The 24071-nt window shown below is 36.4% G+C and overlaps 2 protein-coding genes across 3 annotated transcripts; both read left to right on the top strand.

Annotated features, from left to right (window-relative positions):
* Positions 1-2582: 2582 nt before the first annotated feature.
* Positions 2583-6611, top strand: LOC103418499 (transketolase, chloroplastic). The gene is made up of 7 exons (XM_008356623.4): positions 2583-3346; positions 3745-3835; positions 3968-4073; positions 4182-4464; positions 4725-4873; positions 4953-5106; positions 5370-6611. Exons 1-7 carry the CDS (start codon positions 2849-2851, stop codon positions 6330-6332), a joined length of 2244 nt encoding a protein of 747 aa, XP_008354845.3. The 5' UTR covers positions 2583-2848; the 3' UTR covers positions 6333-6611.
* Positions 6612-19273: 12662 nt separating this feature from the next.
* LOC114821172 (3-phosphoshikimate 1-carboxyvinyltransferase 2) lies at positions 19274-23127 on the top strand. Of its 2 annotated transcripts, XM_029093112.2 has the most exons (8): positions 19274-19989; positions 20569-20813; positions 20997-21150; positions 21251-21465; positions 21548-21665; positions 21862-22072; positions 22466-22527; positions 22618-23127. In XM_029093112.2, the coding sequence occupies exons 1-8, from the start codon at positions 19636-19638 to the stop codon at positions 22834-22836; spliced, it is 1578 nt and encodes a 525-aa protein (XP_028948945.1). In that variant the 5' UTR covers positions 19274-19635; the 3' UTR covers positions 22837-23127. The 2 variants fall into 2 exon arrangements, with proteins under 2 accessions (XP_028948945.1, XP_028948943.1); XM_029093110.2 differs by having other exon boundaries at positions 19316-19989; positions 22466-23127.
* Positions 23128-24071: the final 944 nt, after the last annotated feature.

Here is a 24071-nt window from a genome sequence, read left to right as displayed (position 1 = left end):
GATTCTTTCTTTCACAATGTGTTTTGATAACACATGGATCACTCTATCTATAGAGTTACTCCCATGAGAACATCTAAAAATGATATGATGGCTACTTTTGACAATATTACATAACAACAAATATATCACTATCCCTTTCACCTTTTTCCAAATGCATGTGGGATGTGGGTATACTAATGCATGTGGGATATGGGCATACACCATACAACTTTTACAACATAATTTAATTTTGTTTAAATGGAATCATGTGAGTAAACCCGCAGCCAAGTGCAGCTTAATTTTGCTTAATTTTTTATTTTTATTTTTAAGATTATAAGGGTGTGTTTGTTTGGGCTCACAAACTTTTATTAGACTGGACTGAACTAATTGTTAGTCTAGTCCCATGTTTGTTAGGCAGTAGGATTAAGTTAAGTGGGATTCAATTGGACTCGCTCCGACTATCTCCCTCGCTAAGAGTTCTTAGTGAGCACCCCTAAATATGACGGGATTGCTAAGACCGTCTTCGAAAGAGTTCACTCGTCCTGCTTCTCCTGCTCCCTCATCCTAGTCTTGCTCTCTTATCCTTGTCCTGCTAGTCCTCATCCTGCTCCTCTTTGATTTGGTTTTGCAGATTTGAAATTATTATTGGTTTTTTTTTTTATCAATTTTGTTGTTTTGGGTTCCAAGTCTCTGAAATTTTTGAATTTTTATCACAAAAATTGGGTGCGATTGTGTATTGTGATTGGGTCTGTTTTTGTAATTAATTGCTACCCATTTGTTTTCAAATTTTCTTCTATTTTTCTTGACAATTTGATGATCCTTAGAGATGGGAAATCCGTCCATCATCGGATTTTCAGTGCTTCCATTAAGTTGCCTGCTAATTACACTTCTAAGGCTTTTAATTTGTTTCCCTCTATGTTTGTTGTATGATTATATCTAAGGTTGTATGATTTTATTGTCAACAAAATAATATGACCCAGATTTATACTTCTCAATTTTACAGTTTTGTAAAGATTCAATCTTTATGGTTAGCTAATTAATCTGAAATTTTTTTTTTTAAAATTATGAATTCCTTATCCCATCCATGATTAATCCCCTCTTTCATCTCAATTAAGATCTAAAAACAATTTAAATTTAGAGATTTGTGTCTATCCATTATATAAATCTCGACATTTAAACTTATCTAACGATATAAATAGGAAATTATTATTGGGACTCCAAAATTTTCATTTGGCACTTCAAACTTTTTATATTTAGAAAGGAAAATATAAGATTTTTGAAATGCTAATAACAGTTTTCTATAAATAATGTGATAAACATTACCGTCACTTGAAAGTCAGGAAAAAATGTTTCCGTTTTATGATTGTGTGCCCAATCTAACCACCACTAAGATAGCAACTAGATCCTAAAATTACCAATCATAAAAATCCATACAAAGAATAGCCATCGGACAAACCAAGGTGGAACAACCAAATCAAAATAATTTCTTTCAAATTAAGGGCTCATTTAGAAGTACTTTTAAAATGACTGAAAATGGTTTTGATGAAAATATTTTTGAAACTAATTCTTAGTAAAATTCAAGTGGATCCTAGAAAAACATTTTAAGTGCTTCTTGCAAGAAGCACATATTTATTAGTTCCTTTAAAAAACATTTCAATTGAACCTAAAATCTATTTCACTATAAGCACTTTTTATCATTTTAAAAACATTTTCAAACAACCTTAAATTGATTTTCCACACAACACGAAAAGTTAGAAAAATGTAAAAATAAATAAAAAAGCTTCATTTTAATCCTTGGCAAAGATGACTTTTTTATTAAAACCATGAGTAAGATCAAAATCTAATTTTAGTCCCTTGATACATTAATAACCTGATTTATTAATTATATTTTGATTTTTTAATTATTTATCTTTTTCTTTCTAAATTTTAATGTATTAATTGTATTTCATTATAATTTTTATTTTCATTTCATTCATCGTAATATATTTTGTTGTGAACATTTAGATAAACTAATTTTTGTTATACAATATATTTTGATGTACATTATCTTCTTCATTTAGGTATATTAAATTCATTATAATACATTTTGGTGCTTACATTTAGGTACACACATTTCGGTACATACATTTCGATACAAACATTTAGGTACATTAATTCAATATAATACATTTTCGGTACTAACATTTCAGTGCATACATTTCGGTACATACATTTAAGTACATTAATTTAATATTAATACATTTTGGTGCATATATTTAGGTACATACATTTAAATATATTAGTTCAATATAATATATTTCGATACTAACATTTAGGTACATTAATTGAGTCTTTCAAGTTTGAAGAATGTTAAATAAAATTAATAAATTAACAAACTCTTTTTTGGTCAAAAAATAAATTAAAATTTGTGTATTAATAAATTTAAACATTTAATGGGAGACGTTAAATAAAATGCACATTAATTATTTTGAATTAAGGGCACATTAGGGACTAAAATCAATATTTAATCTAACACCAGATTTTTTTTAAATTTTAATCTTCTTGAGAGATTAAAGTTCAAAAACCCCAAAAATAAAGGTCCCAATTTGCCTTAGAAGGTGAAAATAAATGGAAGGCAGAGCATTCCCTAACTCCTACCCTCAGTCAACGGCACAGATCGGACCTTCCCCAAATCTAACGGTCAGCCCCTCTCTCTACCTGTCTCTTGCGCAGACGAGAAGCTCAAAGCCCCGGCTCTGCTATCCCAATAAAACCAAAGAGCTCTCCAACCGCTCTCTCAGACTCTCACATAGTCTCTCTCTCTCTCTCTCCTCTCTCTCCTAGTTCTCTCTCTCCTCTGAGCCATAGCCAGAACCACAGAGCAGCAGCCATGACTTCATCTTCATCTGTTACTCTGTCCCAGGCCCTCCTGGCCCGAGCCATTTCCCACCACGGCTCCAACTCCACCTCCGACCGGGTCTCCCTCTCCACAACCCTCACACTCCCCACTTTCTCCGGCCTCAAATCGGCTTCTTCTTCGTCATCGCCGTCGTCTTCCCGCCTCCCGCGCCGCAGGCTTGGGGCCAACCGGCCGGTCCGGGCTGCCGCGGTCGAGACTCTGGACAAGACCACGGAGACGTCGTTGGTGGAGAAGTCGGTGAATACGATCCGGTTCTTGGCGATTGACGCTGTGGAGAAGGCCAATTCGGGTCACCCGGGTTTGCCCATGGGATGTGCTCCAATGGGTCATATTTTGTACGACGAAATCATGAGGTACAACCCCAAGAACCCCTACTGGTTCAACCGTGACCGGTTCGTGTTGTCTGCTGGACACGGATGTATGTTGCAGTATGCTCTGCTGCACCTTGCCGGATACGACAGTGTAAAGGTGGGTTTCTTATGCTTCATTTTTCTGGGTTTTGTGTATTTTGTGTTTTTGAGTTGAAAATTGATTTGGGTTTTGTGGATTTGGATTGAACTTTGGTGTTTTGGGTGGAGAATTGGATCACTGCTGGAGAAATGTTTTAGCTTTGAGCTTAATTTTCTGATATTCTCTCTCTTTCTCTAGCTTTCTCTCTCTACACACGTGCATTAGATTTGGTTCTGCATGTTTGTTTGGGAAATTCATAATGCATGTAGCCTTTTGTTCCATTAGAGTTGCATCCAGCACTCCACATGTAAATTAATGTATGATTACTGTTAGCTTTGTTAATTATCCGATTGATTTCGTATGATTGACTGAATGTTGGTTATAAGCTGATGATTTGATTTTGGATCAACGAGTAGGAAGAAGATTTGAAGAGTTTCCGTCAATGGGGAAGCAAGACCCCTGGACACCCTGAGAACTTTGAGACACCCGGTGTTGAAGTCACAACCGGTTAGTTTCTCTTCCATTTTCGATATTTAATTGAGTAGTTCTGAGCTTGATGGTTAATTTGATTACTCTTAATAAAGGAAAACAAATAATAGCATTAGCTGGTATTCTTACGTGTATTTTCATTTTATGTAGGTCCCTTGGGGCAAGGTATTGCGAATGCTGTTGGTTTGGCTCTTGCTGAGAAGCACTTGGCTGCACGTTACAACAAGCCAGACAGTGAGATCGTTGACCACTACACGTAAGATTACCTTAACGTTTGAACTCTTGTTTTCTAGCTTCTGCTGTTTTGATGTAAATCTTTAATGCTTTGGTTTTGCTTAGCGGTTTTGTTGCTGTTTCAATGCAGATACTGTATATTGGGTGATGGCTGTCAAATGGAGGGTATTTCAAATGAAGCTGCTTCTCTTGCAGGGCACTGGGGGCTTGGGAAGCTGATAGCCTTCTATGATGACAACCACATTTCCATTGATGGAGACACTGAGATTGCATTCACCGAAAGTGTTGACACCCGTTTTGAGGGTCTTGGGTGGCATGTTATCTGGGTGAAGAATGGAAACACTGGGTATGATGAGATTCGAGCTGCCATTAAGGAAGCAAAGGCTGTCACGGACAAACCCACTTTGATAAAGGTCAGATATAAGCTGCCTTCTTTCTAGATTATCAAATATGTTCATTTGGATGTGATAGGATGGAAAACCATTTGTCTATTAACTGTTATAGTTCACTTAAAAGTGTCTACAATTTGTGGTATTTGATTTATCCAAATATGCATTCTGGCATTGTCTGATGAAAATGTTTTTTTTTTTCTTTTTCCAGAACATGTCTAGTTGCAAGGGTTCACTTTGATTTCATACTAATCAATGTTGTGTTGAACTTTTGCATTTTTTAGGTGACAACCACCATTGGTTTTGGATCCCCAAACAAAGCAAACTCATACAGTGTTCATGGTGCTGCACTTGGTTCCAAGGAAGTTGATGCTACCAGGAAGAACCTTGGATGGCCATATGAGCCTTTCCACGTGCCAGAGGATGTTAAAAGGTAAGGACCACTCCGTTTTAATTTCTATCTTTAATCAGTCTCTTAGCATTAATTACTCATCATCTTGTTTCTATCTTAGTCACTGGAGCCGCCATACCGCTGAAGGTTCTGCACTTGAAGTTGAATGGAATGCCAAGTTTGCAGAATATGAGAAGAAGTACGCAGAGGAAGCTGCAGAGCTGAAGTCCATCGTTAAGGGTGAGCTACCTGCTGGTTGGGAAAAAGCACTCCCGGTGAGTAGAACTTTTTTTTTATTGCTCATCTTAGCTTATTTAGATATTTTATACTTGAGCTATTTGGAAATGAGCACAAACATGTTGGGGAAAGCATTCTGGATGGCATTGATATCACACCCTAATTTTTTCAGGGCCCTGCATTTGGTTACTGTCTAGTGGGGGTAGAACTAACTTGGTCTGTTACAACCATTTTGTATATTAACGTATCTGTTTAAGATATGAAGGTCATCTTATAAGACCTCTTGATTGCAATTTTCCAGAGGTACACTCCTGAGTCCCCAGCTGACGCTACCCGAAATTTATCTCAAGCGAACCTTAATGCCCTTTCTAAGGTTCTTCCCGGTCTTATTGGAGGAAGTGCAGATCTTGCTTCTTCTAACATGACTTTACTGAAAAGTTTTGGAGACTTCCAGAAGAATACCCCAGAAGAGCGCAATGTAAGGTTTGGTGTAAGAGAGCATGGAATGGGAGCCATCTGCAATGGGATTGCCCTTCACAGCCCTGGCCTGATTCCTTACTGTGCCACTTTCTTTGTTTTCACTGACTACATGAGAGCTGCCATAAGGATCTCTGCCTTGTCAGAGGCTGGAGTTATCTATGTTATGACCCACGATTCAATTGGTCTTGGAGAAGATGGACCAACCCATCAGCCGATTGAGCACTTGGCAAGTTTCCGGGCAATGCCCAACATTTTGATGCTCCGCCCAGCTGATGGGAATGAGACTGCTGGGGCATACAGGGTTGCAGTCCTTAACAGGAAAAGACCATCCATCCTTGCCCTCTCTCGACAAAAGTTGCCCAATCTTCCTGGAACTTCCATTGAGGGAGTTGAGAAGGGAGGCTACACAATATCAGACAACTCTTCCGGTAACAAGCCAGATGTCATTTTGATGGCAACTGGATCTGAGTTGGAAATTGTTGCCAAAGCTGGCGATGAGCTCAGAAAAGAAGGGAAGACTGTTAGAGTTGTCTCCTTTGTTTCTTGGGAACTCTTTGATGATCAATCAGATGACTACAAGGAAAGTGTCTTGCCGGCTGCGGTAACAGCTAGGGTTAGCCTTGAGGCTGGATCAACATTCGGGTGGCACAAGATTGTTGGAAGCAAAGGAAAGGTGATTGGAATCGATAAATTTGGGGCAAGTGCACCGGCTGGAAAAATATACAAGGAGTATGGCATCACTGTTGAGGCAGTTGTTGCTGCAGCAAAAGAAGTTAGCAGTTAAGATAACTGGATATTTTGCAGATTTGGTTTCGGTTGGAGATCATCATCAGGGTAAAGAGGTCATATTCCTGTGATTTGTTTCGCGGGTACGGTCTCTTCTGTTTTAATAATAAAAATATTTTTTTTCTTCACGTTGTTGCGTATAATTCTTGAATGAAAGCAACATAGATCAAAAAGAGAGAGAGGGGGAGGGTTAGGGTCATGTTATTTGTAACAACTCTTGGACCAATCTTGAGTTTTGTAATGCTGTGTGCTTAATGATTGAGTTTCACTTTTTCCATCTCACTTTCTTCACTTTGTAACTTAAGAAAGCTATGGGAATGCTGCAAGTAAAAGAGTTAATTTTTCAGTTGAATAAATCTCTACCCTTCTGATTAGTACCAAATTAGTGAATTTGATTGGATTGGATTGGATAGGATTGGATTTGGATAGTGGATATTTGTTTCAAGCCATTCAAAAATCAGTAGGGTGATATCCACATTTCTGGTCTGGGAACTACCTCCTATCCATGTCTAATAGGAGGGGGTCCCACATGTGGGTAATGAAGGGCAAATGTTGACCCTTAAAGTTTGTGGTAGTTGAAGGTGTATGCCCTCAGCTTGCCTATCCATATTGTTTGTCTTTTTCTATTTCTACCACCAAAAACTAGGTTGATAATTTGATATGGTTTGGAATGGAGTCATGTCATGTCATGGGTTATGGGTTAGCAAAAGTTGAGTGCAAGAGAAGACAGGCTGGTTGGTGGTTTCCTTCCCTCCAATATCTTTTTCCCTGGAGTTGAATTGAGAGTCAAGTTTGTTGTTGGCAAATTGCAATGGACCCAGTTTAAGCATGAAGGTGCTCAGAGAATCCCAGCATACTCACCTATTGGGCATGTTCTCTTCGGAATAATACTTGCACTTCTTTAAAGGGGATGAGCTCATTCCACTTGCAAATATCGTATTTTATAATTGGAACTATTTAATTCTTTAATCTTTATTTGAAGATCATCTTTACAAAAAAAAATAAAAATCATTCGAATAAGTTATTTAGTCATCTAAGTGTATCAAATAAGTGTATCAAATAAATAAACTGTTACTTGATACTTAAATTGTTGATTTATTTGATATTATTGTTGATTTTAATCCCCCCTAGTTGATCTTGTTTATCGAGAGTTTCCGCTATTATGCAAACTTATAAGATGGTGTTATGCGAATCTATGAACAATAAAGTAAACATGCCATCCATAAACACAAAGAATTTAGTGAGGTTCAACGAACATTGCCTACTCTTCGCTTGATCTCTCTTGAGAAATCACCTGCAATACGTAGAATAACAACTTGATTACAAGAACTTAATGAAAACCCTTATACTCAACCCAAAACCTTGTTTTAGATCTCTCTATCACTCTTGGCTCTCTAGTCTCTATCCTTGTTTTTTCTTAGCTGCTTGTATTCTGTTCCCTATTCGTGTCAATAAACAACACCCAACAAGCCTATTTATAGTCCATAGACCATGGTCTGGTCTATGGTTACATGCCTTACAAGTAGATGATTATTAAATTCTTTTAGAATAGGAAAGACTAACTTATTTCCTAATCCTAAACTGATTTGGAATTACAAAGAAAAACATATTTCCAACTTTTAGTTATTTAAGTATATCAAATAAATAAATTGTTACTCGATATCTAAATGGTTGATTTTTATCTCCCTTAGTTGATCTTGTTTATCGATAGTCTCCGGTATTATGTCAACTTATAAGATGATGCTATGTGGATATATGAACAATAAAGTAAACACGCTACACACAAACACAAAGAATTTAGCAAGGTTCATCGAACATTGCCTAATCTCTCTTGCGAAATCACCTGCAATATGTAGAATAACAACTCGGTATCAAGAACTTATTAAAAGCCCTTATGCAAAACCCCAAAACTTGCTTTAGATCTCTCTATCACTCTTGGCTCTCCACCCTTGTTTTCTCTCAATTGCTTGTATTCTGTCTGCTGTTCATGTGAATAAACATGCCTATCTTAAGGGCTGGTTTGGTATTGCTGTGCTTTGAAAAAAAGCTGCTGTGAGAATAAGCGGCTGTGCTGTGAGAATAAGCGGCTGTGCTGTGAGAATAAGCGGCTGTGAAATAAAGCCAGTAGAGTGTTTGGTAAACTTTTTTGTGAAAGTGCTTTTGGAAAAAAAATCAGGATGATAGTGTGTCTTTTCATTAAAGGAGCACTGTAGCACCGTGTGCTTTGAAAAAACTGGCTTTTTTTCAAAGCAGCAAATAGCAGCTTCAGCTTTTCCTTTGATTTTCAGCTTATTCTCACAGCAGCTTCCAAAATAAGCCCTTTTTTTTCAGTTTACCAAACACAAAAATGACCCTCAGCTTTTTTTCACAGTGGCTTTTTTTAAAATCACCTCAATCCCAAACGGGGCCTAAGTCCTTTTAGAATAGAGAAAACTAACTTATTTCATAATCCTAAACTGATTGGGACTACAAAGAAAAACATATTTCCCAACTTTTATGGGAAATAACCTGTGCACATTACTTTTCTCTTTTCTGAACACCAATTGAAAATTTATACCTATTTGACCTAGATATTTTGTCGAGCCAAATCACAACAATGGTGAAAAAGGAAAGGGATTCAACTTCCACCATATTCACCCAATCATCTTATCTGGGTTCTTGAAATTTGATCAAACGGTTAGACTTATTATAACTTTTAAAAAGACCTCCTGTTTGTAATCATTGACTCAAATTTCAAGAGCCCAACTTGATTGATTGGATGAATTTGATGGAAAGAATCCGAAGATAATCTTTTTCTAGTGAAAAAGATAGTGGTGGTGAGCCCTGGAATATACTGTATGCTTATATTATAAGGAAAATTAATGAAAATGGCTTAAAAACTTTGAGTTTTAATGATAAGGACAAAATAAAGGGTAAAGTGAATAGTACCATGATTGACTTTTTAATGTAAAAATGTGGTTTTTCGTTAAAGTGAACAGTACCGGGTGTTTTTCGTTAAAGTTCTCATTATTATATTCCTCCTCCTGAGTCTTGAAGTGTTTGTTGGTAAAGCAAGGTAATGACATAACCCTGGATATTGACAAATGACACGTACATACCATTTAATTATAGAGTAAGATGCTCGCGTGCTTAGTATTTGTCACCTAAATCTCTTTATGCCTTGCATCTATCTACTACCAAACAATAAAAATATATATTATGGGATGCGATTATACCAACCCAAATGCACAGACCTTATAAGAACTTTGAAGTTATGCGATCCACTTAGTATTACAGTCTAGTGATATTCTTCTTCATTTGTAAATGAGAGGTCTTATGTTCGATTTTTACCAAAAGCAAATTTAGGCCACATTATTATGACAATATATATATATATATATATATATATATATATATATATATTATGTGCAAAGTATTTTTTATTTTTTATTTTTGGGTGTGTTGGGGCAGAACAACATGTTCTAATTTGACGACCTTGATTTTGAGAGACTTGGGTGTAAATGATATGGCCATGCCCCACACAAAGTGGCCCAAGATTACTCCGGACCCCGGAAGAAGCCTGTGTTTGCATGCCAAGATTTATTCCTACATTTTTGAAGAAATTATGGCGTATCACCAATTCCATTTCATTCTTTTACTTCATTTCTAGTTTGGAAAATGATAAATTTATACTTTTTTTTAACTTTTCATACACTCATGTTTGGTCTTGATCATTATTTTTGTTTGATTTATTCAATTTGATTATCAAAATAAAGAAGAGTGTGATAAGCTAAAAGATGGAGAGGAAAATAGTCTCCCTTTATGCATGTTGAAGAATATAAAATTGGAAATTTGACAAGATACAATGCAATTTATAAGTGAGTGATTATAATACTAATAATAATATCAGGTTTTGCTTTTAAATGATACAATGTACACTAAAGATTGAGACAATGAATTAGTTTTGAAGTCATCATTTATGAGATTCAAACATATAATCTTTAACTTAATAATGTAATCGTATGGTCAAATGCAAATTGAAAAATACATTAATAAAAAGTGCATGGAGGACAAGATTTTATTAAATTTAATTGATGCAATGTGTTATCTTTATGCATGTTTTTTTTTTTTTAATTGTAGAGCAATTTGATAGGTTCTTTTCACATGTTTAAGCGAAAAACACGTGCGTACATTTGTCGTTTTTTTCAATTTTCCAATGACATAGTTCAATTCCATGAAAAAAATAATTATATAATTGAATTAAGAAGTTGGTTGCACATGTAAATCAATGCACGTATGGTGTTGTTGGCACAACACGTGCCATGCTAGCACGTGTAGGTCACGACCAATCTTCAAAATTATAGTGCATATTGTTCGACAACATTGTGGTCACATACTAGTGCATATTAATACTCGGGGATAGATCAAATTTTTAAATTAAATTTTGTAAATCAAATGATGTGGATATGATGATTAAATTATTACATAAGTGTTGATTAACGTGTTTATTTCCTATTGAGTGACACATTATTTGGTTTAAAAATTTGATCTCCCTAGCATTATCCTTAATATTCAATTATTCAACCGTAGGTGGTAAGTATCCTTGTCACATTGCGAAGGCCTCAACAATATGTACTTTTTTTTTCAATGTTATGAGAAATCTCTAATTCGAATATCCTTTGAAAAATCGAAAGAAAAAAAAAATACTAGTATTACAATTTAGTAGTATTACTAAATTCGACTTCAATGAATGAGGAGTTTGATATCAAATTAAGATTGACCCATTAGAATGTCATGTGATCCATCACGAAGTTGATACCAAATTATGATCAATCTATCATGTTTTTTTTTTGGTTGACAACGGTGAATAAGCGCTAAAGAAAATAAAAGATTATATAAGAATATCACGAAACCAGGAGATCTCAGCTACATCTATTACTAACATCCGACTAGAAGGAGGAACTTGCTCAAAATAGACTGGACCCAAACTGCATGACAGATCCAAACGAGCCAAATCATCAACAACAAAATTTCACAAGACCTACTTTGAGCATGACAATTCAATACTAAACTTACCAAAAGGTGATTATCCATTTTTGCATTTAAAATCAATTGTACTGTAAGTGCAAAATTTGGTTCCACCGTAAGCTTCTTAATTCCATGCCAATCTATCATGTTTTCTAAGCTCAATTCTTAGTCTCAATATCGTTTTTTTTTTTTTTTTTAACAAACGATATTATCTACACTAAGGAGGTAGGGGAGTGGGTTAAGCCTTACAATCAACTAACAATAATGTGGTTCAAATTCGCCTTCAGCAAAAATCAAATCTAAAACATCTTACTTACAAATTAAGAAGAATGCCAATAAACCGTCATACTAAGTAATGTCTCAATATCATCATTGTATATGAAAGAAAAATTATGAAGTGAAACTCTTATAATCCCCCGCTAATAAAAGGGGTCGGTGAGAATGGTAAGGATTTTGGTCATATGAGTGAGAAGCGTGTTCTTTAGGAGAGAGAGATGAGAGTCGAGAGGGGGAAAAGGGGAAAAGGGGGAAATTTTTCTATGGTTAGGGTTTTACCCAATTCTTTCATTTAGTTTTGCTAATTGGTGGTTGCATGCATGTTTTATCTCTCTCTAATTGGAGCTAAGTTAACTAGTTTGCTAATTAAGTGGTTGAAAATTCCTCTAAGTGACAATTGCAGTAAGAAATTAGGGCTTGAAAGTGACTTGAGTGTTTGCTTTAGGGTGATGCTTAGAGTAAGCAATGGTTTATTAGAGCGGGTGAGACCACTATCCCTAGTCTAAATGGTTTATTTGTTAGAGTTTTACTTGAAGTGGATTTGAGGCTGCCACTTAAGAGGCTTCTGATAGTGAATGATGATGAGGAGTGTCCCCTCTTGTTGAGTTATGAAAAACTATTTGAAGTTTGTTTTTATTGTGGAAGAAAGCACACTGAGAGACACTCTTGCCTAATGGATTTTGATAATGATGGATGTCTTTTAGTTGATAGGATTTTTGAGGATGGGCCATTTGTATGTCCTACTGATTTCCCAATTAGTGAGGAGACTAAGGAGGAGCTTCATGATGGAGTTATGTTGTTGTTCCCTCAGCACATTTTAGTTGATGAGTTTAGCTTCGCTGAAGGAAAGGTTCATGCTCGTGGTGATAGCACTCAGGAGCAACTTAAGGAAGAGAAAGGATGGACTCCGGTGCTTGTGATGAGAGGTAGAAGTGCAAATAGGGGAAGAAGTTTAGATAGCGAAGATGGTCGAAGCTATGATAATGTAGTTAGGGGTAATAAAATTTGGGTGTTGCGTTCTGATCTTGTGTCTAAATGGTGTCTTATGGCTTATGGAGGTTCTGATACTGGGATTGCTGGTGGGAAGAGTGGTGTTGCTGAGCAAGCTAATGAGAGTGAAAGTAAGGGTAAATGTGTTAAGGAGGTAACTGATCTTGAAACTGGAGAAGAAGTGTTCATGGAAATTGAAGAGGGAGTGATTGAACAAGTGCAGATTGGAGGTAATAGGGAGATGATAAGAAGTGAGGCTAAAAAAGGAGCGGGTCCGAGTTATAACTTGGAGGATGTTCACTAATGAAGTTTTGCCAATCAATTTAATTTTCTTCGTTGTTTAAATGCTTTAGATGTTTTTTGTATTGTTGAACCGAAGTCTGACCTGGATAGTGGTATAGGTGCGTTATTGTCTAAGTGGTTCTTTAAATTTCTTTTGTTTTTTTTTTTTTTTTTTTGCTATAGGTGATGGTAGGGCTTGAGGCCTTTGTTTGTGCTGGAATGATCTTAATATTAATTTAAATGTGCTTGCCCATTGTTCTAGATTTATTCATTGTGAAGTCATGGAAAAAAGTTATGAGAATTATTTCTTGGGAACTTTAACGAAAAGTACCCGGTACTGTTCACTTTAACGAAAAACCACATTTTTACACTAAAAAGTCAATCCTGGTACTATTCACTTTACCCTTTATTTTGTCCTTATCATTAAAACTCAAAGTTTTCAAGCCCTTTTCATTAGTTTTCCTTTATTTCTTGTGTGTATGCGTATCCGCAAAAGAATATTCAATCTCAACTGTGGAATGAAATTATTAATCTAATTTCAAGTAATGATTTTAACTAGTCTTGGATGCTTCTTGGTGATTTCAATAATATTATGAATATTGGAGAACAGGTGGGAGGTGACAAAAATGCCAATAATCACATGATAAATTTCAATAGCTTCCTTAATGATGGAAATTTAATCTTTATCCCTGCCTCTGGTGTGCCATTTTCCTGGTACAATGATCATAAGAATAGTACTATTATCTTCGAGAGGCTTGATAGGGCTGTTGCTAATATGAGCTGGCTCAACTTGTTCCCTAATGCAAATCTCCGTAACTATCCTATTTTTTGGGTCTAATCATAGTCCAATCTTACTTGACACTAATAGCTATAATAGTGTTAATAACCTGGGTGCGAGTACCTTTAAGTTTAAAGCTATATGGCTCTCCCATCCGAATTTTAAAACCGTTGTAAGTAAAGCTTAAGAGTCAAAACATCTCTGGTAATCCTTGTGATAAGATTAGAGAATATTTTGGGACTTTTAAATTTCTGGTTAGAAATTGGAATAAGAAAGTGTTTGGGAATTTATTAAGAAGAAAGGTCTCATTTGGGACCTAAATAAGGTTCAGCATGAAATTATGAATGTTTTTTATCCGAGTAATCTTTTTGATAAAGGGCTTGCAATAAAAAACAACTAAGTGAAGTTTTAAAGAATGAGGAGGAGATTTTTTGGGCACAAAAAGCTAGAAATAATTGGCTACAACTTGGTGACAAGACTAAGGTCCCGTTTGGGATTGAGGTGATTTTAAAAAAAACCACTGTGAAAAAAAGCTGAGGGTCATTTTTGTGTTTGGTAAACTGAAAAAAAAGGGCTTATTTTGGAAGCTGCTGTGAGAATAAGCTGAAAATCAAAGGAAAAGCTGAAGCTGCTATTTGCTGCTTTGAAAAAAAACCAGTTTTTCAAAGCACACGGAGCTACAGTGCTCCTTTAATGAAAAGACACTATCATCCTGCTTTTTTTTTTCCAAAAGCACTTTCACAAAAAAGTTTACCAAACACTCTACTGGCTTTATTTCACAGCCGCTTATTCTCACAGCACAGCCGTTTATTCTCACAGCAGCTTTTTTTCAAAGCACAGCAATACCAAACCAGCCCTAAGTATTTCCAAACGGTGGCCACATAAGAAGGAAAAGAAATGAAATTAATAAAATAAAAGATAACCAAGGAATTTAGTGGTGGAAGGGAGATGGGATAGAGAGAGCATTTGTTGATGATTTTAAAAATAGGTTCTCTGCTTCTAACATGCCTTCCCCAATAGTGCTAGATAATTTCGTTGATATCATTGAACCTTGTATAAAGTGCTAAACAAAATGGTTATTTAAATAGCCCTATCCTTGAAAGTGAGGCTTTTGATGCTGTTAAAAGCATTGGTGCTTTGAAAGTGCCGACATTAAATGGAATTCATGCTTCCTTCTATCAAAATTGTTGGGATCTTGTTGGCCCCTTGGTGTTTAACTTAGTTAAGGATTTTTTTCGACAATGAATCAAGTCTTAGGTTGTTTAAGTCTAGCTTTAGACCAATTAGCCTTTGTAATGTCACATACATGATTATCATTAAAATATTGGTGAATAGACTTAAACCTTTATTAAACAGTTGCATCTCCAGAAACCAGGGAGCTTTTGCTTCAGGAATATCCATCTAGGATAATATTCTCATTGCTCATGAGATGTTTTCCTCTTTTAAAGGCAAAAAGGGTAAAAAGTGGTGCAATGGCTGCTGAACTTGACCTTGAAAAGGCCTATGATTTTCTCAGCTGGGGTTATATCAAAGTTATGCTTATTGAATATGGTTTTAATGTTCACTGGATCAATCTTATCGTGGAGTATTACTTCTACGTCATTTTCTTTACTTATTAATGATAAGTCTCATGGTTATTTCTATCCTTTAGAGGTATCAGGCAAGGAGATCCTCTATCTCCATATATCTTCATCCTTCGTATGGAACCCTTATTTAGACATTTAGATAAGATGGGAAAATCTTCTAGAAGTAATGTAGGCTTGTTAACTGCCCTAGAGGTTTTAGAATCACAAATCCTATGTTTGTAGATGATTGTCTTATTTTTGCAAATGATTGCTAATGTGTTGGATAAGTTTTCTCACGCTTCAAGTTAAAAGATAAATTTTCATAAATCTTCTCTATATTTCTCAAATAACACACTTAATCATACTAGAAATGAAATTGTTAATATTCTTCATATTCAACATAAAACCGCCATTGTTAGGTATCTAGGTATTCACAATATCATATTCTAGAAGGACCAGGTTAATGCTATGGAGCTTATAATCAAGATTAAAAATAAACTTTCTGGCTGGAAGGCAAATACCCTCTCTAAAGCCGGAAGCCTAACTCTTATAAAAGCTAATTTGTTAGGTGTTCCCAACCATACTATGTCATGTTTTAAGTATCCTGAGAAGATTACTAACATTATAGATAGCGAAAGTAGAAAGCTTTTTTGGAGAAAAAATTGCAAGCTGGTCCCTGTGACTTGTAATAAAGTTTGTTGTCCCAAGGAGAATAGGAGTTTTAAGTGTTAGGAGAACTATTCATTTTAACAATGCTTGTTTAGCAATGTGAGGTTGGAAAGTCCTTACTAATAACCAGAATTTGAGGGTTCAGATTGTCAAGAAAAAATACTTAAATCAGGAGGATATCCTTCACACCAAGATAAGACATAACCATTCATGTGCCTGGAAAGGTATCCTTAAAGCTAGAGACGTCATTAAACTGGGGCTGATGTGGGTTGTGGGAAATGGAGATAACATCTACTTCTAGACCCATAACTGGGTTTTTCCTTTCCCACTTTCTAGTATTGTTGCCACCAATGATTTGGATAAGAGCTTAAAAGTAAGTCAGTTCATTAATAATGGCCAATGGGACAGAGACCAACTATGGTTGGTGGTAGAGGAGGACATTGTAAATAAAATATGTAATATCCCTCTCCCCTTGATTCCCCAAGATGATTCTTGTTGTTGGAGGCCAAATGGTAATGGTAAGTTCTCAATTAAGTCGGTAACTTGGATCCAAAAATATGATAATAATAATGCAAATGCTAGAAAACTTTTAAAGAAAATGTGGAATCTTAAGCTGCCTCATAAAGTGAAAAGTTTTAGTTGGCTACTTATCCTAGGAAGGCTCCATATAAGAGACAGACTAACAAGACATGTCAATAATATTCCAGCTATCTGCCCTATGTATGTGTAACTTGGAGGATGAAAGCAGATCCCAATTATTCATAAATTGTAGTTTTCCTAGACTTGTTGGAATTGTCAAGCTGTCTCTAATAACTTAAGGCTAAATCAGTCTTTCTTATTTAATGACTGGCTTAATGTTCTAGCTCACAGAGTTAACGAAGGATTATGTGATCTTAGTAAAGCTTTACTAATTTGCTGGCAAATTTGGAAATGGTGGAATCTGCCTGTGTTTCAAAACAAAAATCCAAACTTTGTAAGGATTGTTAAGGTTGCTCTTAACTTTAAATGAGATTTCATCACTGGTAACGATAATAATCCTGATGATTGAGATGGAAGAAGACATCAATCTTCATCTTCTATCCGGTAGTCCCCTCCGAAAGCTGGCGTTGTTAAACTTAATTTTGATGGCTCCGCAAAGTGCGCCTGCTGGATTTGTGATTAGAAATAAGAAATGGGATCCCATTGTCGGTTTATTGGTCAGAATACTATCTTTGTGGCGGAATGTCTAGCTCTTCGGGATGGCAAAGTTTAGAGGTTTATCTTGTATTATAGTTGAGAAAGATTCGAAGTTCGTGATTGACTCCATACGTGGTGCTTATAACCCCCCTTGGAGACTGAAGCTCATTCTGGAAAATATTCGTTGGCTTGCAGGTTTTTTTTTAGGACATTTGTTGGAAGCATGTCTTCAGGGAGGCCAACTTTCTGGCGAATGCAATAACTAGTGTTGGTTACTCTATTTCTGATTTTCATGTTTGGGATAGAACTCTTCCTAAGGCTGCTCATCATGCCTTCTTGTTTGATTATACCTAAACTGGTTGCCCTAAGTAGACCTGACATTCGTGTCATGTTTTCCGTGTTCGTGTCGTTTTTGTGTCATACACGATATCTTAACGAGTCATGTCTTGTAACACCCGTTAAAGTAAACGGATAATATGACCCGACACGAAATTGACCCGTTAATATTATCAGGCAATATGAGCCGACCCGTTACTCGTTAAAGAAAATATATTTTAAATCAATAAATAATGAAAATCTAAAAAATGAAATTTGGTGAGTAGAATAAAATATAAACGACAATTGACGGTTAAATTTAAATCTAAGGTTTATGGATTATGGTGTCGGATTTCTGAGTTGTCCTTTTCACGAAAGTTGTGAAGCTTGTCATTACGCGTGATTGTGTATGTGTGTGTATATATATATATTGTACATTTTTCACTCCTACAATAGTTATTATTAAATTTATGAAATTTTCACTCATAAAAAAAAAACTATTCATGAGATTTGGAGGGTTTTAAAAATCTAAACGACCGGCGGATATACCACAGGAGGGGTTCGTCATGCTCCTAGCATGAAAGGGCTAGCACTCAGGGTAAGAGTGGGCTAACCACGCTTAAGAAAGCGTGTTCCTTGGGCTCAATGTTTGCCTTAGTAGGAGGAGGGGAAGATAGGTGATAGCAAGTCAGTGGTAGGTTGCTTGTTTAAGGAATGCCCAAATAGAGTCTACGAGGAGGGGGTCAACCTAAACGAGAATGGATACGGCATGAGAGATGATACAGACGAGTCGCCAAAGGTTCAATTTCTAATTCCTTTATAACGGTTAACTCAAGGGATTCGATTATCTTTTACGCTAGGTAAGACCGAGATACGTATGAGGTGCCAAAGGTTCAATTTCTGATTCTTTTACAATGGTTAACTAAGGGGTTCGATTCTCTTTTATGCTAGTTAATCCATAATGAAAGCGCAAGTGCTAAAGAATCTGCCTCTAGCTCTACGAATGATGGTATAAGTTACATATTTTGTACGAAACGCCACTACCCCTATCCAATCTAGTAATGATAATGCCGTTTTGTGAAATGTATTATTCCATAGTTAAATATCCCTTTGGCATCTGGATTTCGGTGGCAGACCGACACATGTAAACTTTCCCGGCAAGAACGTATGCTAAACTTTTTGCTTTTACTATTTCACCCAAGAGAGTGCTCCAACCGAATAATGTAGGACAACCTCCGCCCCATGTAACCATCGTCTAAGTGTAGATGATGCAATCACAAGCGTTTATATATGCTTACATTCATGATTATTTTATTTATTTTGAGCTCCTTTAAAAATACTATTCATGAGGGTTTGTATGGTTTTAAAATTTCAAATGACAATGCACCCATCCTCAAAGCGTAGATGATGCGATTACGAACATTTGGATATTTTTTCACATTTTTTGCACTTGTAAATTAATTATTATAATTTTTTACTGTGTATTGTATTTTTAAATTATTCGATATTTTTTTATTTTTAATGTGTTTTTATAATTTGTAATCTCACTTTTTGTCTATAATATACTATAAAAATACATAAATAAATAAAACTTAAAATTTTAAAAATTTTATATAATAATAATACAATAATACATATTTAAAAAAATAATTTTTTTTAACGTGTCAAAATGAGTTATTCGCGTGTCACGTTCGTGTAAACCTGTTAAAGATCCGTTATTAACGGGTTCTTATTGTGCGACTTGATAATGACTCCAATTAATTATCGTGTTGATTCAAAATCCGTTATTTTGTATTATTTACATGTCTTGTTAACAGATCGAGGGAAAAATTACCTGCTATAGCCCTAGAGGCTTTTATTTTTAATGAAGTTCTTTTCTATGAATAAAAAGGGTCGGTGAGAGACTCTGACACTTTCTATAGCAGCCCCTACCAACCCAACTAGCGTACAAATTCCTTTCAAACTCTATACTCTCTCTCAAAGAAGTCAGAGTGCACCATTTTAAAGCACAACGTACAACCCTTCCAAGCACAAAGGCAAGCACACCTACCACCCTCGTCTCCATCTCCCCCATCTCTTTTTCAAACTTCTGGTGGCAGAATTGGTTGGTGAATTGTTGGAGTCCATCAATCCCTACCTACGACCATTCTCACCAAAACCCCCAACTTTCCCTTCCGCCAAGCTCCCACAATTGTAGAGACACCAATTTAGACAACTCTCAAAAGAGATTTTTTGAGAGAGAGATGGCCCAAGTGAGCAAAATCTGCAGCAATGGAGCTCAAAGCATCAATCTTTTGCCCAATGTTTCCAAACCCCAAATGCCCAGATCATCAAATTTTCTCCCATTGAAGTCCCAGTTTCTGGGTTCCTCAAATTCTTTGAGTTTGAAGCTGAAAAATGGGCTTGTGGGCAGTTGGACCGTCGGTAAAGTCAGGGTCGATCCGCTTACAGTTGCAGCTTCAGTTGCCACAGCAGAGAAGCCGTCCACGGTTCCGGAGATTGTGCTGCAACCCATCCAAGAAATCTCGGGCACCATAAAGTTGCCGGGTTCCAAGTCGTTGTCGAATCGAATTCTGCTGATTGCTGCTCTCTCTGAGGTATGTAAAGATTGTTGCTTTGCAACTAATTGTGATACGATGATATAAAAAATTTGAGTTTTTGTTGTATTGTGATTAGTAGTAGTTGCTGAAAGGGGAAGAAATTGGAGAGATTTTGTGGATTTGGGTTCTTGTGTTTGTTTTTCGATTTCGAGGATTTAGTATTCTGTTAGATTACAGACTAGAAAAGAATGATACCTTGTCAAAAAAGAGATTGACTAGAAGGATTGAAAATTATTGAACACTGAGTGCTATGGTATCTCAAATTTACTTGAGGAGATCGAATGATCGGGAATGTTTCGTTCACTAATTAGACATGGTTCAATCTCGGGAATGTTTCGTCCACTAATTAGACATGGTTCTGTTTGGTTGATAAGAAATCTAAAAAGAAAATTCAGTTATTAGGGTGATGTTATCGAAGTTGCATTATTAGAGAGAATGAAATATATTGCTCCTTAGAGTGATTGATGATACTTCTTATCACTTCATACATGTGTTTCAAGATTTCCTTATGTATTAAAGCATCCTGGTTAACATGATTATTATTTTTTTTATATATATTTTTTATGCTATTGTCAGGGAACAACTGTTGTTGACAACTTGTTAGATAGTGAAGATATTCATTATATGCTTGGTGCATTGAAAACCCTTGGGCTGAATGTTGAAGAGGACAAGGAAAACAGGCGAGCGGTCGTGGAGGGTTGTGGTGGTCGGTTTCCTTTGAGTAATGAATCAGTAGATGAAGTGCAACTATTCCTTGGAAATGCTGGAACAGCAATGCGGCCATTGACTGCTGCAGTTGTTGCTGCTGGTGGACATGCTAGGTTTGTCCTATTTCCATGTTGACTAGAAGTGTGATTCCTTCCTCATTCCGCGGATTTTTGTTTCTATTACATTCTGCATCACCCAACTTTGTGATGTTAAATTATTTTAGTAACCTTGAATATGGTAGTACAGACTGATATTGTATTTTAAAAGGTTTTCCTATAATATTGAATCTGTTTCAGGTATGTACTTGATGGGGTGCCCCGAATGAGGGAGAGACCAATCGGAGACTTAGTTGATGGTCTTAAGCAGCTTGGTGCGGATGCTGATTGTTTTCTTGGAACAAACTGCCCTCCTGTCCGTGTGATTGGAAAGGGAGGCCTTCCAGGAGGGAAGGTGTGGTTTGCATTATCTTGTACATTTATGGTTGTTCTGTAATGCCTGCAGTTTTGATGCACTTAATCAATTCAATCCACACTTTATCTGTTGTTTTCAGGTGAAGCTCTCTGGATCAATTAGTAGTCAGTACTTGACTGCTTTGCTTATGGCAGCTCCTTTGGCCCTTGGAGATGTTGAAATAGAGATTATTGATAAACTAATTTCCATTCCGTATGTGGAAATGACTTTGAAGTTGATGGAACGCTTTGGGGTCTCAGTGGAACGCAGTGATAGTTGGGATCGGTTTTTGATCCAAGGAGGTCAAAAGTACAAGTATGTTTTATTCAATATATTGCTGAACCACTATGTGATATATGATTGCATTGTGTAACAAAATGAAAAATATATCTATCAGGTCTCCTGGAAATGCTTTTGTCGAAGGCGATGCTTCAAGTGCTAGTTACTTTCTAGCTGGTGCTGCTGTCACTGGTGGGACTGTCACTGTTGAAGGCTGTGGGACAAGCAGTTTACAGGTAATTTCTGGGACCAATATCTTCTTATTCTGTTCACTTCCCAGTGTATGAATGATAGATTTTCAGATTGATGGGCCAACCTATTTCCCGATCGTAATTACACATTTCCAACCATCGCTTGGATGGTTTTTGAAAAAGAGTTATCACTTCGAGAAAATATGACATCTTATAACCTTTTTGGTTTCTCTTAATCAAGGGAGATGTAAAGTTCGCTGAAGTTCTTGAAAAGATGGGTGCTAAAGTTACATGGACAGAGAATTCTGTCACAGTTACAGGACCTCAACGACTTTCTTCTGGAGGAAAACACTTGAAAGCTGTTGACGTCAACATGAACAAAATGCCAGATGTTGCCATGACTCTTGCTGTAGTTGCTCTTTTTGCCGATGGACAAACTGCCATAAGAGATGGTATGGTCTAGTCTTTTTCCTGTGAATGGCTTGTGCATAATATTTTCGTTGTTAGTAGACAATAAAGAAAAAGGGTGGGTGGAGTCCGCATAGGTGTTTAGAACTGGTAAATAGACAAGTAACAAATCAATCTCGTGGTTAATGGATCCATGCTAAAATATAGAGGCTCCTTCGGTAAGATGAAAGTAGAAAAATCTTTTTCTTAACAGTTAGAAGTGAGGATGAATATTTTCCGGGTTGAGGCCCTTGCTGATACATATATCATTCAAGATTAATCTTTTTGCGTATCTGAGCAGAATGCTCATGGTTTTAAAAGTAGTTCATATTATTAAAAAATAGCATGTGAAAACAATCACAAAGGTCTGCTTTGACTTCTTGAGTTCTTATCATCAGTGGCAAGTTGGAGAGTGAAGGAGACAGAAAGGATGATCGCCATATGCACTGAACTAAGAAAGGTTCGTTTTAGTTGGCTGCCCTCACACTTGATATTCCCACACCTTCATATGCTTGTTACTTCTCTAACATTTTTCGGACCTAAATTTCAGCTGGGAGCAACCGTTGAAGAGGGACCAGATTACTGCATAATCACACCGCCAGAAAAATTAAACTTGACAGCAATAGACACGTATGATGACCACCGAATGGCCATGGCTTTCTCTCTTGCTGCCTGTGGAGACGTTCCAGTTACTATCAAGGATCCCGGTTGTACCAGAAAAACATTCCCCGATTACTTTGAAGTCCTCAGGAAGTTTACCAAGCATTGAACAGTGGTTATAAGATATATTTATCTGTAGATAGGGAGAGAGAGGGATTGTCCTTGTGCCTCTACAGCCAAAGAAGTGCAGATGGAAGCCACACTTGTTTCAGTTTCTCTTTATTCCCCTGTAATTTTGGATGATTTGTCTTTGCAAGTTGAGCTCGTTATTGTTTCTAATATTTGTGATCTGATTCTACTCAATATTGGTGATTCATGATTTGGTTCGTGGGTCTTCTTTTGTACCTTTCTTTGGGACAAACTTGATGTCAAGAAAGGCATACGTTGCTCGGTTTGTTAAGTATTTGGTTCAAAGAATTTGCAATGCAATTCTGCTGTTTCCGTTCCAGAGTCTTTCTTTACATAATGCAGTGTCTGCATTTCTTAATCTGAACATTTCGAAATTGAACAACATTCATGGCTGTTCGGTCATCGCTTTCGCCCTTTTTATTCATGGCTGTAGCAGATGGACGCTTCATTACCTTTTCTGGATAGTTGGATGGTTCGTTCGGTTAGAGCTTCAGCTTCTACAGCAGAGAAGCCGTCAACAGTGACAGATAGTGTTGCAGCCCACCAGAGAAATCTCGGGCACCGTAAAGATTGTGGCGGTTTAATTAGCTGATTTTAGTTAATTTTAAGGGTTGCAAGTTTAAATTCATTTTTTGTTTGTATAATTATCCCATTAGCACCTTTCTTTGAATCCGTATGAGGCAAAATGTCTTCCAATTAGAACACATATACGTAGCATTGAGTGGTACGAAAAATTAATGTTTGAGATTGAAAATATAATATTTGTGGAAATCAAATTTAACGGCTAAAACACTCGACACTGAGTGCTACGTGTGGAGCCAAAAATAATCACAAGGCAACATGTGGATTTTTTGACAAAAAAGGACAAAAATACCCTTGCGGTACAACGGGATTTCTACGCGTGAGCAGCGGGCAACCATCCTTCAACCAAGTCAAAAGTGCCCAAAATAGGTAACAATTAAAGCATATTTCATCAAATCCTTTCTATAAAGTAATTCCTAAAACCTAATTTATTCCATATATTTTCTATTTCATTATTTAGCTAATCAATTAGCAAAATAATATATTCCTTTCATATTTCCTAAAATTTTCCTTTAAAAACATAATAATTGACTAATTAAGGGATTAATTGCCTAATCAATCCCCTAGTTGTCAATTAAATCACTCTTCAATCACCCATTCAACCCCAAAAACAAGTCAAAGGCCGGCCATCCC

Source organism: Malus domestica, chromosome 02 (genome assembly GCF_042453785.1).
Source record: "Malus domestica chromosome 02, GDT2T_hap1".
Taxonomy (NCBI): Eukaryota; Viridiplantae; Streptophyta; class Magnoliopsida; order Rosales; family Rosaceae; genus Malus; species Malus domestica.
The sequence above is the reverse complement of the archived record's forward strand: the minus strand, read 5'-3'. Positions and strand labels throughout refer to the sequence as shown.

Excerpts from the sequence above, each read along its gene's own strand:
- LOC103418499 (XM_008356623.4), top strand. The coding sequence starts at position 2,849 with ATGACTTCATCTTCATCTGTTACTCTGTCCCAGGCCCTCCTGGCCCGA. Across the intron at positions 3,836-3,967 it reads CGGTGTTGAAGTCACAACCG|GTCCCTTGGGGCAAGGTATT; the intron begins GTTAGTTTCTCT and ends CATTTTATGTAG. Across the intron at positions 4,465-4,724 it reads ACAAACCCACTTTGATAAAG|GTGACAACCACCATTGGTTT; the intron begins GTCAGATATAAG and ends TGCATTTTTTAG.
- LOC114821172 (XM_029093110.2), top strand. The coding sequence starts at position 19,636 with ATGGCCCAAGTGAGCAAAATCTGCAGCAATGGAGCTCAAAGCATCAAT. Across the intron at positions 19,990-20,568 it reads TGATTGCTGCTCTCTCTGAG|GGAACAACTGTTGTTGACAA; the intron begins GTATGTAAAGAT and ends TGCTATTGTCAG. Across the intron at positions 21,466-21,547 it reads CAAGGAGGTCAAAAGTACAA|GTCTCCTGGAAATGCTTTTG; the intron begins GTATGTTTTATT and ends TATATCTATCAG.